The sequence below is a fragment of the Anabrus simplex genome, chromosome 1 (genome assembly GCF_040414725.1).
Source record: "Anabrus simplex isolate iqAnaSimp1 chromosome 1, ASM4041472v1, whole genome shotgun sequence".
Lineage (NCBI taxonomy): Eukaryota > Metazoa > Arthropoda > Insecta > Orthoptera > Tettigoniidae > Anabrus > Anabrus simplex.
Window position 1 is genome coordinate 1,499,697,015 of NC_090265.1, and position 17,119 is coordinate 1,499,714,133.

Genomic DNA, 17,119 nt, shown 5'->3' on the forward strand with positions numbered 1-17,119 from the left:
TTACTTATACCAGAACAAGCCAGCTTTCGACCAGGGAAAAGTTGTACTTCTCAAATACTGCACCTCACACAATATATAGAAGACGGCTGAAAATAACAATGTCACTGGAGTAGTTTTTGTTGACTTGACATCAGCCTACGATACAGTTAATCACCATATACTGCTTCATAAAGTGCACAGTATAACTAAGGACAATAAACTCACCCAAATGATTGAGTGCTTTTTTACCGAATAGAAGTTTTTTTTGTTGAATTCCAAGGCTAGAGGAGTAGATGGAGGAACTTAAAGAATGGCCTTCCACAAGGGAGTGTGCTAGCACCTATATTTTTCAACATCTACACCAATGATCAGCCTCGCCACAAGGGACAAAGAGCTTTATTTATGTAGACGATGTCGCTCTGGCAGCTCAAGAGGAAACGTTTGAACTGGCTAAAGAGAAGCTCTGCCATGCTCTACAAATTCTACCAACTAAAGCCAAACCCATCAAAAACACAAGTCTGTGCCTTCCACCTAAAAAATCGACAGACGACGAGAAAATAGCAAGTGATTTGGGAAGGTAAAATATTAGAACACTGCTTTACTCCCAATATCTAGGAGTAACTCTTGACCGAGCACTAACCTATAGAACACACTGTCTGAACACCAAAAGGAAGGTATTTGCAAAGAACAACATTATCTGAAAATTATCGGGTTCAGCCTGGGGACGCATCCTCTTCTTTTAAGAACATCAGCAATAGTCCTCTGTTATTCAGGAGCAGAATACGCCTGCCCTGTCTGGTGTAGATCTAGTCATGCTAATCAAGTGGATGTCGCCTTAAATGAAACCTGCAGACTCATTACAGGATGTTTGAGATCTACACCACTTGATGAAGTTTATTGTCTAGCAGGTATCCCACCTCCAGATATTTGCCGTGAGTGTCCATCCAGACTGGAGAAATTTAAAGCACTGAACCTGACGACCCATACTTATATGAGTACCATCCAGCAACCCAACGGCTCAAATCAAGAAAAAGCTTTCTCCATACAACTGAAAGCCTTACTGAATCATCATCGAACTTCAGAGTGAATTTATGGCGTTCCAGATCCAGCCACCTTGCAGGATGGATGACGTCTTCCGAAAGACTTCCTCCAGGCCACGAGGAAAGCTGGTCAATATGTAAGACGCTCAACAGGTTGCATTCAGGAGTTGGAAGAACGAAGACCAACATGAGAAAGTGGGGTTTTGTTTGTGACTCCACTGTATGTGAATGTGGTGAAGAACATACAATGAGCCATCTTCTTGTTTGTAACTTGTATCCAACTACTTGCTCTCTCCAGAATGTGATCAACGCTACCAAGGAAGCATGTAAAATAGCTGCTTATTGGTCACACCACATTTAATTAATTTTGTATTTATGTAGAGTTTAAATCTCATCGTTACCTGCCATCATCAGAAATTATTAATGATTATAGTACCAGATTTGTTATTGTCCTATATAATTGTAAGTATAATGTAGGTTTCTGACACGATTAAATAAATAAATCCTCTATTTTTATTATTGTGTTTTTATAGCCGCATTGTACCACTGTAGTCGATTTCTGTCTGGTCTTCTATGATGTTTTATGTTTTTTCTTTTCTGTTCCAGAATTTCTTCATTCTATCTGATCCTTGTTGTCGTATTTCATCTGAAAATCCACTTTCAGTTGTTTGTCTTTTATCACATTTTGGTAGGAATCTAATTTTACTATTCTTCAATTTATTTACTTTGTTCGATTTATTCTTTAAATCCTCCAGTGTTATGTCTAATTCTTTCATGTCTTCTTTTATTTCTTTTATCCAGACAGGTTGTTGTTTTTGTTTCCAAACCTTTTCCATAATTCTGCGTATTAACCTGTCTGGAGGTGTTCTCAGCAGATGACCAAAGAATGATATTCTCTTCTTTCTTATGAAATCTGTTATAGGTTCTGATATTCTGCTGCATTTGGGATGATATGCCATTCTCCTTCCTTTTGGAACTTCTTATTAATGCATGTTCTTACTATTCTTCTTTCTATTTTTAAAATTTTGTCTATGTTATTCGTTTGCTTTAGTTTAAATAATGTTTCACTTCCATAAGTTATTTCAGGTTGGACTACAGTCTTATAATGTTTCAATTTTGTATTTATTGACAAACATTTCTTGTTATATGTATTTCGGGTCACTTTTTGGGCTCTGGATAATTTATTCGTTCTCTCTGTTTAAGAATTGTTTTCATTTAAATTGTATGTTATAGCTTCTCCAAGGTATTTAAATTGTTTTACAATTTCTCTTTCTTTCCCACATATCAGAACACTGTTTATTAAAAGGGGATCTATTGCCATTATTTTAGATTTTCAAATGAAATTGTTAATCCTATTTTCAAATGGAAATTCTAAGTTCCCATGGAGGGAATTAGATTCTTTTCCACCAATAGAGCATATCAAAAATCAGATAAAAAATTAGATGGATGGCTTTTCCGGCGTTTGCTCTATTAACCAGCGTTTCGTCTTAGGTCTGACACTAGACACTAGACTAATTCCCTCCATGGGAACTTAGAATTTCCATTTGGAATTGCTAGGCGGGCATTAATTCCATTGTGGAGTTTTATCTCCCGTATGCAGTTATCAGACTGTGCTTCATAAATAAGCTTCTGATAAGTTCACCTGCATACACCCCAGCGTCAGTGGGTTGGGTCTGACACATCCCACTCTGAAGAGTCTAGTGTCAGACCTAAGACGAAACGCTGGTTAATAGAGCAAACGCCGGAAAAGCCATCCATCTAATTTTTGAATCCTATTTTCAGCGTTAGTTTGGAGACTTGTGATTTAATTCCGAGCTTCCTTAAGGTTATTAGCTAGTAGTGCCAGATCATCTGCAAATCCTAAGCAATTTAGGTTAATTTCATCTTTAGTGTATCCAATTTTTATATTTTTGTTATTCCCTTTATACCATTCTCTCATCAAGTATTCCAGAGTACAATTAAACAAAAGTGGTGATAGTACATCACCTTGTCTTAGTCCTATTCTGATTATGAATGCTTCGGATAATTCTTGTCTAAACTTCACCTTTAATTTAATGTTTGTTAATGTTAAGCTTATTATTTTAACTAATTTAGGTTGTAATCCAAAACTTTGTAATATTTTTAATACTGAAGGTCGATGAATGCAATCATAAGCTTGCCGAAAGTCTACGAAAGTGATAATCATTTGTTTCTGTCTTCTTTTGTAGATGTCCATTAATAATTTTAGTGTTATGATTTGATCTGGACAACTATGCCATGGTCGAAATCCTCCCTGGTACTCCCCTAATTCTTTTTCCAGCTGACATTTGCACCGATTGTAAATTATTCTCGAGAATATTTTATAAGTACAATTCAGGAGTGATATTCCTCTATAATGTCTTTGCTGGCAGGATGTAGTGTTTACAGTGCACTATGTCTTATGGTATGTGCTAGAATAAATTTGTTACTCTCATTGACCTGTCTCAGTCTCATCCTTGGCTTTGAGAACATGAAAGTGACCGGGGTATGAGCGATGCCAGTAATGCCATTCCTTATGCAGCCAGTTCCTGTTATGAATGGTGTGAAAATATCGCTCATAGGGTCGGTTGGTGCATGCATTTCTATGGGCTTGGCAGACTGATATGCAATAGCAACTTCTGGCTCAGTGAGGAAAGTAACGAGAAACTACCTCACTCCTCACTTCCCTAGTATGCCTCTTCAGTGACACCTAGGCTATCTATGACAGCTGTTGGTGGAGCTGTAGAGGATCAAACCAGCTTTCGGGCTGAATACCCAACATACACAACATACATTCCTCTATTGTTATCAGGATTTGTTCTATCTCCTTTTTTAATATAAAGGGTGGATTACTGCAGTTGTCCAATGGTCCGGTAATTTTTCATCATTCCTAATTTTAATCAAGCATTGGTGAAGTGATTCTGTAATTGGTTCTGCTACATTTTTTCACAATTCGGCAAATGTTTGGTCTTCCCCACAAGCTTTATAATTTTTCGGTTCTTTAATGATTTCATTAACTTCATCAAAGCTGGGTGGATCGATATTTTCTGGTGGAGTTTTGATGTTCATATGAAGTAGTTCTTTTGGTTCTTCACAATTCAATAATTTATTGAATGTGTCTGCTAGAATTTGTGTATTATCTTTATTATTATGTGCCATCTCTCTGTTCTTGTCTTTTAGCATAAGTGTTGGCAGTTCATATTTTTGAAGTTGTTTACAAAATATTTTATAGTAATCCTTAGAATTGGTCTTTTTGTGATCTATTTTGTAAACAACTTCAAAAATATGAACTGCCAACACTTATGCTAAAAGATAAGAACAGAGAGATGGCACATAATAATAAAGATAATACACAAATTCTATTTCTGTTTGTTGAATAATGCTTTTTTGATGTTGTCTTTTAATATTTCTGATGTTTTTTTTTGGGAGGGGTTATTTTTCTTTGCTTGGTAAATTCAATCAATCAATCAATCAATCAATCAATCAATCAATCAATCAATCACTGCAATTAGGCCAGTCACACAGGTGGCAGATTCTATCTGTTGTTTTCCTAGCCTTTTCGTAAATGATTGCAAAGAAATTAGAAATTTATTGAACATCTCCCCTGATAAGTTATTCCAATCCCTAACTCCCCTTCCTATAAACGAATATTTGCCCCAATTTGTCCTCTGGAATTCCAACTTTATTGTGATGTTTCCTACTTTTAAAGAAGCCACTTAAACTTATTTGTCTACTGATGTCCTCCCACGCCATCTCCATTGACAGCTTGGAACAAACCACTTAGTCGAGCAGCTCGTCTCCTTTCTCCCAAGTCTTCCCAGCCCAAACTTTGCAACATTTTTGTAATGCTACTCTTTTGTTGGAAATCGCCCAGAACAAATCGAGCTGCTTTTCTTTGGATTTTTTTCCAGTTCCTGAATCAAGTAATCCTGGTGAGGGTCCCATACACTGGAACCATACTCTAGTTGGGGTCTCACCACTGACAAATATGCTCTCTGCTTTACATCCTTACTACAATCCCTAAATACCCTCATAACCATGTGCAGAGATCTGTACCCTTTATTTACAGTCATATTTATGTGATTACCCCAATTAAGATCTTTCCTTATATTAATACCTAGGTATTTACAATGATCCCCAAAGGGAACTTTCACCCCATCAAGGCAGTAATTAAAACTGAGAGGACTTTTCCTATTTGTGAAACTCACAACCTGACTTTTATCCCTGTTCATTATCATACAATTGCCTACTGTCTATCTCACAATATTATCGAGGTCATTTTGCAGTTGCTCACAATCTTGTAACTTATTTATTACAAATTCTTCTCTCTGTTTTCTGACTTTAATGATTTAACTATCCCTGATGTCTATTTTTAAATGCTTTATCGCACCATTTATTGCACCATTGATGCTTTTTCCTTGGACTTGGCAAGGCTATTTTCTCAGCTATGTCTTTTAGTTTTGGGATGATCTCTTCTAATTTATCTGTTTTATCAATGTCTCTAGTTAGTTCTTTATACTGTTCATTGTTTATTAGTTTATGGGGATCATAAACTTTTCTCAGTTTACATTTTGATTTTGGTTTCTTTACTGGTGTGAATTTAATTTTGATTTTCACCATGTAATGGACAGACCCTTTGTCTATTCCTCTAAGTACTGTAACATTTTGTATTTCCTTATGATAATTCCTTTCCATACAAACATGATCTAATTGCCATTCTACTTTCCTCCATCTGAGTGTTTCTATGTCTTAAGTTTATTAGGTTTTCTCATAAAATACGTAGATTTTATATTATGGCTTTCACAAAAGTCTATCAATCTTATGCCATTTGTATTGGTCTCTTTTTGAGCTGGCCATTTTCCTATTATGTCTATGTATCTCTTTTCTTTACCTAATTGTGCATATAACTCTAATCAGAGAGAAAAAATAGAAGGGATCTCACACTTCGATGATTGAAGGTATTGGCCTAAGAAAGACAAGGGTCACGAGGGGCGTGAAAATGAAAGACACCTTAGGCCTCGAGTGTTCTAATACCGTTGGGGTCTGAAAAGAACAAGAGTTGACCAGGGGAGGTCGGATAGGACAGATGAAAGTGAGGAGTCTTGCACAAGTAAGTGGCAGCAATGCCAGGAATCAGCTAAGGGCCCCATGGTCGCCAGTCCACACTCAAACGTTCAGAGCCCCATAGGCCCCTTCTAGTCGCCTCTTACAACAGGCAGGGGTTAGCCCCACCTACAGGGTGAGCCATCACGATCTGCCCTCGATCAAAGTCAGATAGATCCCGCGCCTTCCCCATTCTACACATGGACAGCACGCTCACTGATGCTACATGCGCCCTGTGTGTGTCTGACTAGCAGTCATTCCTCGTCAGGTGTCGCTGCTATCGCCTGGACGGGTTTATATCGATATTAGGTAGGTGGTCACAATGTTCTGGCTGATCAGTGTATTTTCTACTGCCATCTACACATAAATGAAGAAACTACAAGGGGGTACCAAAAAAAACCTGGAATTATTTGTTAAATGTTATTTATTTCCATATTTTTTACAAAACAACCTTATTCCCTTCAAAATACTCTCCATTACAATCAATACATTTGTCCCACCAGTGCTTCCATTGTTGGAAACATATTTTGTAGTTATCTTTAGAAATGGCTGACAGCTCCTCCCTTGTTTTTTTCTTGACCTCTTCAGTGTCAAATCGGTGTTTTTTCATGCCTCTTTTCATGTGTGGAAATAAGAAAAAGTCGCACGGAGCCAGATCAGGCGAGTAAGGTGCATGGGGCAGCGGAACCATGTCATTTGTAGCCAAAAACTGTAGCAGGGATGGCTGTGTATGCAGGTGCATTGTCGTGGGGGAAGAATTGGTGTACTGTCTGCCGCAAATTGGGTCTTTTTTGACGAACACTGTTGGGCAGTCTTCCTAAAACTTCCAAATAAAAGGTTTGATTGACGATCTGACCTGGTGAAATAAACTCTGAACCTACACCCTTGGCATCAGAAAAAAAAAAGAAAAAAAAAATCAGCATTGTTTTCATGTTTGATTTGACTTGATGACATTTTTTGGATGGAGTGACGATCACGTCCTCTATTGGCTTGATTGTTGCTTTGTTTCTGGGTCGTAACCATAGCACCATGACTCATCACCAGCAATCACAGAAAATCTGGATCAGTTTCAAGCTGTTGTTTCAAAACACAATATGTTTCAACTTCAACGTTCTTTTTGATTATCAGTCATAACCCGAGGAACGAATTTGGCAGCATCCCTTTTCATTCCCAAATCTTCCGTTAAAATTCGTGGAACAATGCTCCAACATAACCCACTAATCTATGACAGTCTGTCTGTCAATGTTCTGTAAGCACAAGCTCTCGAATTTTTTCAATATTTTCGTTGATTCGGGCAGGTGATGGACGTCCAGAACAAGGTTTGTCATCAGGCGACATGTCGCCATTTTTAAACCAATCAAACCACTTATATACTTGAGTTTTTCCCATAGCGTCATCTTTGTAAGCTGTTTTCACCATTGAAACAGTTTCAGCAGCATTTTTACTGAGTAGAAAACAAAATATCACAGCTGCATGTTGTTCACTTAAACTTGCCATCATAAAACAGTGAAACAAGGACAAAACAGCGCTAGCAAAAACAATCACTGCAGAACAGAACAAGCCAGGTCGGCAACACAGATGATCCTGAACTGGCGATGAGTTGCACTATACTCGCCTAGCGACAGAAATGCGTACTACACAAGTTTCGCTCACGGCAATGTTATTCCGGTTATTTTTGGGTACCCCTTCATAAGCACAGTAGTTGAAAATACAGCCAACAAATTGCAGTAGCATACAAGCATGTATCAAGTAAATTTAGTTTATTGGACAGCAGCACTGGGAGTGCAACATTGAAATCCAGTTAACTCGACGGCAGCAATGGTGGATCACTTGGTGTGGTAATAGACAAGAAAAATGTTCCACCGATCAATACATTTATTGTGAATGAATTATTGCACTAGTACCGGTTTCGACCTATCTTGGCCATCATCAGCTAGCACACAAATTTACAGTCATAGGACAAAATTACAAAGATGTTACGTAAGAGCATCCGGATGTAAGATAAAAAATGGAAGTAAAATATATTGCAGTATGTTGTGTTAAAATATCTCTGATTAAAAGTGGTGATGGTTAGAATAAACTAAAACCTATTGATTTTTTTTTTTTTTTTGCTAGGGGTTTTACGTCGCACCGACACAGATAGGTCTTATGGCGACGATGGGATAGGAAAGGCCTAGGAGTTGGAAGGAAGCGGCCATGGCCTTAATTAAGGTACAGCCCCAGCATTTGCCTGGTGTGAAAATGGGAAACCACAGAAAACCATTTTCAGGGCTGCCGATAGTGGGATTCGAACCTACTATCTCCCGGATGCAAGCTCACAGCCGCGCGCCTCTATGCGCACGGCCAACTCGCCCGGTAAACCTATTGATTGAGCATGGACATGAGTACATAAACACGTTAAAATATATATGCCACATCATAAAACACTAAAAAATATAGCACATTAAACACATTAAAACATGGTATATTTCTAAAATGTCCATTAAAATTTGAGTTCATGTTGCGTTGCATTCATTCTTCAATCCTCTTGTAGTTCTTGTGTTGATTAAGTTGAATATCGAGAATGTTCTATGGCTGATATACTTTGTATTGGTATGTTATAAGAACTCTTGTCAGTAAAATTTGAAATTTGAGTACTGTGCAATTCAACTGTTGATGTAGTCAGGTAAGATTTATATATACAGCAAGATAAGGTTTAATTTTAGAGCAGTTGGTGGTGACACTTCTCTCGTCTATGCACGTTATATGGTTGTTATTGTTGTTGCTGTGGAGGTTGTGTACCGATATGTTTGGAGATTTGTTGTGTTCTGCTGCGAGTATGTCTGTCTTATGATGTGGCATACACAAAAAACCATAACTATCATAGAATCTAATCTCTACAACTATAGCAAGCTAAGCAAATTAGAAATAGATGAATTTATAAAACTATTACACTTTGCTATCAATAACAATTACTTCAAATTCCATGATACCATCTATCAACAGAAAGGATTACCCATGGGATCACCAATATCAGGTATAATAGCTGATATATATATGGACTACCTAGAATATCAAGAAATCCAAAAAATAGAAAATATCATCCTTTGGTGCAGGTTTGTCGACGATGTATTTATAATCATGGACAATAGACATATTAATGAAAATACAATCTTAGAACAACTGAATAAAACAGATCCCCACATAAAATTTACCATGGAAACCGAAAACAACAACACCATAAACTACTTGGATATATCTATAACCAGACATAACAACCATCTAACATACAACATATACAGAAAGCCTACCCATACATCGAATACAATAAAAACAGATTCCACCCACCCACACACTCACAAGAAAGCCGCATACTACAGTATGATACATAGAGCATATAACATTCCACTTTCGAAGAAAGACTTAAACAAAGAATTAAACATAATTCACGAAATAGCCAAACAAAATGGATATAAAAGAGAAATGATAAACCGGATCATCAACAAAGTAAAAAACCAACCAAAAATCAAGCTAACCAGAACCACCAAAGATAAAAAAGAATACGCACTATTTACTTACAATAATAACCATATACACTCCATAACCAACATTTTTTTAAAACAAGGCCTAAAAATACCATACAAAACTACACGCAACAACACCAACATACTATACAAGTCCAAATCAGTCAATAACATAAACAAATACAAGCACTCGGGAGTCTACCGCCTAAAATGCAATGACTGCCAAGCCAGCTATATAGGGCTTACTGGTAGAAGTTTTTCAATACGATACAACGAACACGTAAATGCCATTAAACATAGACATTTCTCAGCTATGGGACAGCACATTAACGATCAGAAACACAAATTTACAGACATCAGTAATGATATGCAAATCCTCAATATAAATCCAAAAAGCCCCTTGCTCAGTATACTAGAAGAATTCTATATAAATTTAGATAAATATGTTAACCCAAACTCCAACTTGAACGAAAACACAGACAGAAACAATATTCTTTTTCACGCAGTTATCCCCCTCCTAAAAGATTATTACTTAAAAAGAATTAATAAACAAAAATCCATACATACAAATCAACCGCTCCAAGACCTCCCCTCCTCTAACCCCACTCCCGTCACAAGCGCTCCACCCATCCCTTCAAACCTCCCCTTTACCGCCGCAAACTATAATCTCAGAACAACACGCAATAGATCTCAACAGGCAGCCACACAGAGTGCACGGTCTCAACATCTAACGTTAAGTGATACGACATATAACTTACTACCACACTTCTATATCACATCATCTTATATACTTATTATTTCTACTTACAGATACATTATTTTACAACATGAATGCCTCCACAGTACAACTAACGTGCAACTCAATCACGACATATGACATTTAAAACGCACTTCATCTCATAATAGTCACCAACCTAACCTGAAACGACACGCGACAAGAAGAGAATGCTTTCTTAATAATATTCAGGATTTCAAGACAGCTCTAACAACAGCAGCAGCCCACAAAATTGCCAGATATTACTATCAAAACATCATTCAATTCGCTCGTAAAGCACACAGTACAAATATGCATTCGATCCCGTTTATGTAAACATTCTAATGGACCAATTATATTGAACTATAACAACTAATCATAACAACCCATAGTACTGTTGTCAAACTATGTTAACCCCATTTTACGTCTGAAGAATGTGCATATAGCACCACATATTAGTACTTTTAATGTAAAGTATTTTAACAGGTATCTTATACCAATATTTTAGTCCTAAGGGTTCATTTTAACAAGATTTTTACATGCCTGCACCTAACAAAACAAACAGTGTCAAGGTACAACTCTATTTTAAGACATAAAATAAGAATAGAAGGTGCTACAAACTTGTATTTTAGTATTAAGGATCCATGTCAACAAGGTACTATATACCAATATTTTAGTCATAAGAATCCAAATCAACAAGGTCCTTCTACATTTTTCATTTGACTGAACTATAAAAGTGAACAAGAAAACCTTATAAACCACTACATAAAATGTAATTAGGATACTGACAGTCCAATAGTACATCTTGAAGACCCTACATTGGACTTAATATTATCAATATGTACAAATGCAAAAATAATTTTACTTCATATTGTGTAATATAAATTGTAAAGTGATAACATGTAGAACAGCAAGTACCTCCCAGAAAATGTACATACTTTACTATCTTAGTAATCAATTCACTAGCATTTTGTCAAATTGATGAATTATATTCAATGCGATACTTTTGACACTATATGCAGGGGAACATAGGACCTATATACATAACAGCTCAAATAGAGTAGGCCTATAAATCTCATATAACACATATTTCCAAACTAAGATGTACCTACCAACATTCTAATGACAATTGAATTTAACTTAAACATTAATCACTATATGTGATGTTTTTGTAGATATTTTTGTGTATGTCAACTGAAGATGATCCCTTAGGGGTCGAAACCGGTCTTGACCTTATTTACCAGTTTGGAAGTAAATAAATTAGTGTATTGATAAGGTGGTGACCCATATTATTTTTGTACAGTGATACCAATCAATACGGAAATGAAGCTTATAAATAATAGTTAAGGAGAGGGATCGATGTCTTTCAGAATTGTAGTAAATGTGAAGGGATGCATAAAACTGGATCGCAAGAGGCAGGTGGACAACCCAGTATAACATGAGAAAAATATCTGTAGAACGTTAACTATCGATACTCATATTCACAGTCAAAATTTTACAAGAGATTCAAAACAGAGTTTACCTTTCTTGGTGTCCACTACGTCACTCCCCCACCAGTAACATAACTATCGTAGTGGAGAAGACAATATAAAATACATCACTGCTATACAATGTCGAAGAATGTAGCAATGGAACATAGAAATACATTTTACACTCACTGTTTTGTACTGAAAACATGGAAATCATTGTTCTCAGTTTCATAATCTACAGTCGAACCTCTTTTGTGTACACCGTGGGTTTCGACGAAAAATATGTTACGAGAGGTGTCCGCTGAAACAAGTTTGTAAAAATTAATCAGACATTTTAACGGCAAAGAACATCCCATTTAATATTAAAAATTTCATATTTGGTCCGTATTGAGAGGAGACTAACATACAATAAAGGAGGGTATTAATGATCCACCTTATATCAATACAAAATACGTGATCTTGTATTAGCAACATATTTTGTATTGATATAAGGTGGATCATTTGTACTCTCCTTTATTGTATGTTAAGAAACATCCACCTTAAACATAGGCTTATATATTTTTTATTATTCTAAATCATTTTTGTTTAAATATTTCCGTGGGAGATATTGTGAGTGAATTTACATCCATTACAGACATTAGACAACAGTTTTGTGAAGTAACCATTAAGCTTTTTCTGTGTAAATTTAGCACATGTTTTCTTAACAGTAATATTCTCAAAAAGGTTATAAAATATGTTCAATGGTTCCATTGTGTTATCGCTGTACTCACAGTCCAACGTGGCACACAAATTCTTCATCTTTTTATGCATATTTAGTCATTGTTTGACTGACAGAATACCGGGTGAGTTGACCATTCAGTTAGGAGCGCGCAGCTGTGAGCTTGCATCCGGGAGATAGTGGGTTCGAATCCCACTGTCGGCAGCCCAGAAGTTGGTTTTCCGTGGTTTCCCATTTTCACACCAGGCAAATGCTGGGGCTATACCTTAAGGCCATGGCTGCTTCTTTCCCACCCCTAGCCCTTTCCTATCCCATCGTCACCATAAGACCTGTCTGTGTTGGTGCGACGTAAAGCCACTAAAAAAGAAAATAACTGACAGAGATATTCACGAAGTGCAGTGAATTAAATTGAAGCTGAAAATTTAGGTTAAAAGAATTAAAAACTGTCTATCTTGAGAAGGTAATGAATGATAAGTCAAGGTGCAAACAAACGTACCTTACAATACGTGTAGTACACAGCTACTGTGTAACTTGATAACCCAGAAAGCGTACCGTAAAATGCGTTCTGATATCATGATTGCCAGTTGCCCTCAAGATCATCACAGCAAGGAATATTCTCTTCTTCAGTGTCAATATTATACGCCAATCCAGCTGTCATAGCTGAAGTCTGAAGTTCATCATATTCATTTCGAAACAGAAATAGTTATGGTGCATTTTGCAAATTTCCTGATAGTGGTTTTGCAGACTTCGTTTCATTCCTTTCTCCTTTTCCCTTTGTCTATGCATAAAAAAGAAAGAATCAAAGAGAACAAAGATTTAACAAGTAAATATGTAATGTTCACACATTTAGGATTTAAAAAAAAAATTCAAATATTTTAAAGAAATTTGATTTTAAAATAGCGTTTAGAACTCATAAAAAAGTCCAAAATTTGTATAACCCAAATATTGTCAACAAAAATGATCCCCATACTAATTCGGCATTATATAGGCTTATGTGCACGATTGTAAAATGATTTGTATAGGACAGAATGGCCGAACATTTGCTCAGCGTTTTCCGGGACAACTCATTTGGCTTTGACAGAACATATTTATAACAGCCACAGCTTTCAGGGCATTGAAATGATATGGAGCTAATCTATAAAGGTTATTACAGGTTAGAGTTTAATATTCATGAGACCATTGAAATATTCCTAGTGCAGAAAAGGATCCAGATAAAACTGCCACAGACAATATACTAATCACAACCTTGAGATGACGCAGTGTCACATGCAGCTCACTCGTCAACAGCTCATGGGGTGGAGTTTTCTTAGTACTTGAGTAAGAGCTGTTGCAGTATGTTCAGTCATTCCTGTCACAACAAGGCATGTTTTAATTGTAATATTCATTCATATGTAGAAACTTTTCTTTAACTTCTCTCATTAGTTTTCTGTTTGTTCTGCAGCATGTTGATGTCCTCAATATTTTAAGAATCTTGACGATATACTTGAATTTCAGTATATTTTTAAACATTTTTACTTTCACTGTAGATGGAACATAGTTTCTGAAATCTTGTTCTGGACTAAGCAGTTTTGACAAATTATGCTGATACAGACTGTGTTTCCATTCAATAAATTACAGGACTCCATAACCAAAGGCAACGGAGGTGGGCACCTCACAAACAATATCCATCTTCAATTTGGTTCACAATATTTATGCTGAATATAATCTTGTAAAACCTTCTATAACTGTTTTATTGTAAGAGAAAATTATCTGTAAGCATATCTTTCTGTTGTTTGAGAGTGAGCTGTAAGTGCTGAAATACTGAACAGTTGTTTTATATTTCTAGGGCAATCTACATGCAAATGTTGAAATCCCAGGCCATGTTCTGGTCAGAGATGAATTCTTATCAAAGAATGAAAATAAAGAGAATCTGGGTAACCACTCCACTGACAAAGAGTTGCTCAGTTCAGAAATGTAAGTATTGCTTTTGGTATCAAAGTTTTCAATGGCCTTTGTGATGGGAGTGTAATTTTTTAAGTGTTTGTCATTATTAAGCCAGTTGTAATAAACATTTAAAGATCATCTCGTGTGTGCTCTTTGCATTAAGTAAACGCTTAGGAAATCCAGCTTCTGTAGATTATTTTTGGTGCTGTCTCCTCACGGAATGTTGACAACTATCTTGGAGTAATTTCTCCTGTTTTGTGTACTTCAAGCTGATTGTCTCAGTATTCTGACAGAATCTGTAATTGGAGTTAGTTTAGCCTGTGTGTAACTTAGGTTCAGAAAAGTTAGAATGCACTGGAGGTTAAATAGTTCTTAGGCCGTACATAATTTTATTCTGTTCTCAAATTCCATTATTATTATTATTATTATTATTATTATTATTATTATTATTATTATTATTATTATTATTATTATTATTATCTGATGTACTCGTGCTTTGCTACGGAATTCTACATTGTATACAGAATTGTAGGTCAGGTAGAGTACACGTTGTGAGCAAGACAGTATTAAATTGCACAGCTCTTAATGTTACCCTGGAAACGCAATGGAGAAATCGCCAAACGTCTTTTCTTATTATGAAGACTGCGTTAGGGAATATTCATTGTAATGGTAGGCCCACTTGCCTACCATCAGTCACAATCAGGTTGGGGAATTGCATTATAATGGCAGACACTCGCTCTCCACCTGCCGGACTGTCTTAGTAGTTTTCCCAACTGAAATGAACATAGCTCATTACAATGATGTCAGTAGGAATGGCCCGAGTAAAAGCAATGATTACATATGAAATACTCGATTAAATGAAAAACCACACATTTTCTCACTTTTAACGAACAGTACTACGCTGCCGATCTAACAGTCCAAAGTTCCAGAGCTGGAATGACCAGGCCGCAGACAGCCGTGATCCGTGAACACTTAGTCTTTTTTTTTTGGAGGGGGTGGGTGTCGAATAGTCAAGAGTCCCAGGGCATAAAACTATGCCCTATTACTAATCTGTTTCCTAGGAGTACCCGATGAGTCGGAAAATCTCAGTTCACTACACTGGCGGCGGAAAGATCTGACTAGGAGGCAATTTTTTCCTCCAAGCCAGAGGAGAAACACCCTCTTCACTGCTAATTTTGAATAAAATGATGTAGAATTTAATAAAAGTGAAGAGGAAAAAGCTCTTTTTTTTTAGAAACGGCTCTTTTCAGGGTTGAATTTTGAGTTATTTTAGTGAATTGTGGTGCTGTAATTTGGAATATGACTAAATTGTTATTCTAGACAGGTCATTCCAATTCTACTACTACTACTACTACTACTACTACTACTACTACTACTACTACTACTACTACTACTACTAAGTGAGCCTCTGCCTTAAGAGTGCACACTGCTCACTCAAAACAGCATGTCAGAGTAGGAATTGAATGGCAGGAATACATACTATGATGAACCAGTGAGTTACGTACCAGCAGTACGGTATCAGAAAATGTATGAACCAGACGAATGACATGCTAAAGAAGAAAGTTTTCCAACTCCCCAGCTATTTTCCACCAATATTCAGTCAGGTTGTTATACTCGGTACACAGCAGCAATCCCATCTATCGGAGTTGAGCGGCAGCATAAGAGACAAAGAACATCAGCACAAACAATGGTCAATGTAATGTTATTGTTGATCAATTTTAAGAGCTTTCGATATTGTAGGCTATCACATTTAGTTTTCTTCCAACTCAAATACCACTCTTATCATAGTCGGTACGGTAAATTTGAATAAAACATAAATGGTCGGAAATTGTATTCCCTATAACTTTTGTTATGTAGTACTTTTCGATAGGACCAATCACATAGGTATTTAAAAATTAAATTAAGGTGCCTTCCCCTAAACTACGATTTCATACAGGGTGAGTAAAATTGTTTATAATTTAGACTGTAGTTTGTTATTCCCCGACTCTATATACCGATTTTCATTAAATTCACTTAACCCATTTTCTCGTGGCTCGGCGTTGATATGAACTTGGTAACAAACATACAAATTCATTAATATTTGTGTTATCAAAGCCGGTGCAGTAAGAGTGTACGACATAAATGATCAGAAATTTAATTCTATATAACTTTAGTTATGTGGTGTTCATTGATAGGACCACTCATAATATAAATATTTGAGAATTAAATTTTAGGCCTTCCCCTAACCTACCATTTCACTCACCATGAGTAAAATAATTTATAGCTTAGATTATAGTGACTCATCCCCCGACTTCACATACCGATTTTCATTAAATTCTCTTCAGCCGTTTTCTCGTGATGCATGTACATACATACATACATACATGCATACAGACAGACTGACAGAAATTATGTAAAATTAAAAAGTGCATTTCCTTGTTACTGTGGACATCACTGATACAGAAATAACATCCTTTTTAAATTCTGAGCAATGTACAGATAAAACTCTTATTTTATATAATAATAATAATAATATAATTATATTAATTTTTTTATTATTATTATTATTATTATTATTATTATTATTATTATTATTATTATTTGCAAATAAGCCCATTAAGACTACGCCAAGGGCTTAATCGAGTCAACACTGA

At 36.2% G+C, this 17,119-nt stretch overlaps 1 protein-coding gene across 2 annotated transcripts in view; it reads left to right on the forward strand.

The window, feature by feature from the left end:
• LOC136858446 (unconventional myosin-IXa) overlaps positions 1-17,119 on the forward strand; it is an 842,620-nt gene that overhangs the window by 525,764 nt on the left and 299,737 nt on the right. For both annotated transcript variants that reach the window (XM_067137995.2, XM_067137996.2), the window contains one exon: positions 14,389-14,516. In XM_067137995.2, coding sequence (XP_066994096.2) covers positions 14,389-14,516 — 128 coding nt within the window. The remainder of the gene's footprint in view (positions 1-14,388; positions 14,517-17,119) is intronic.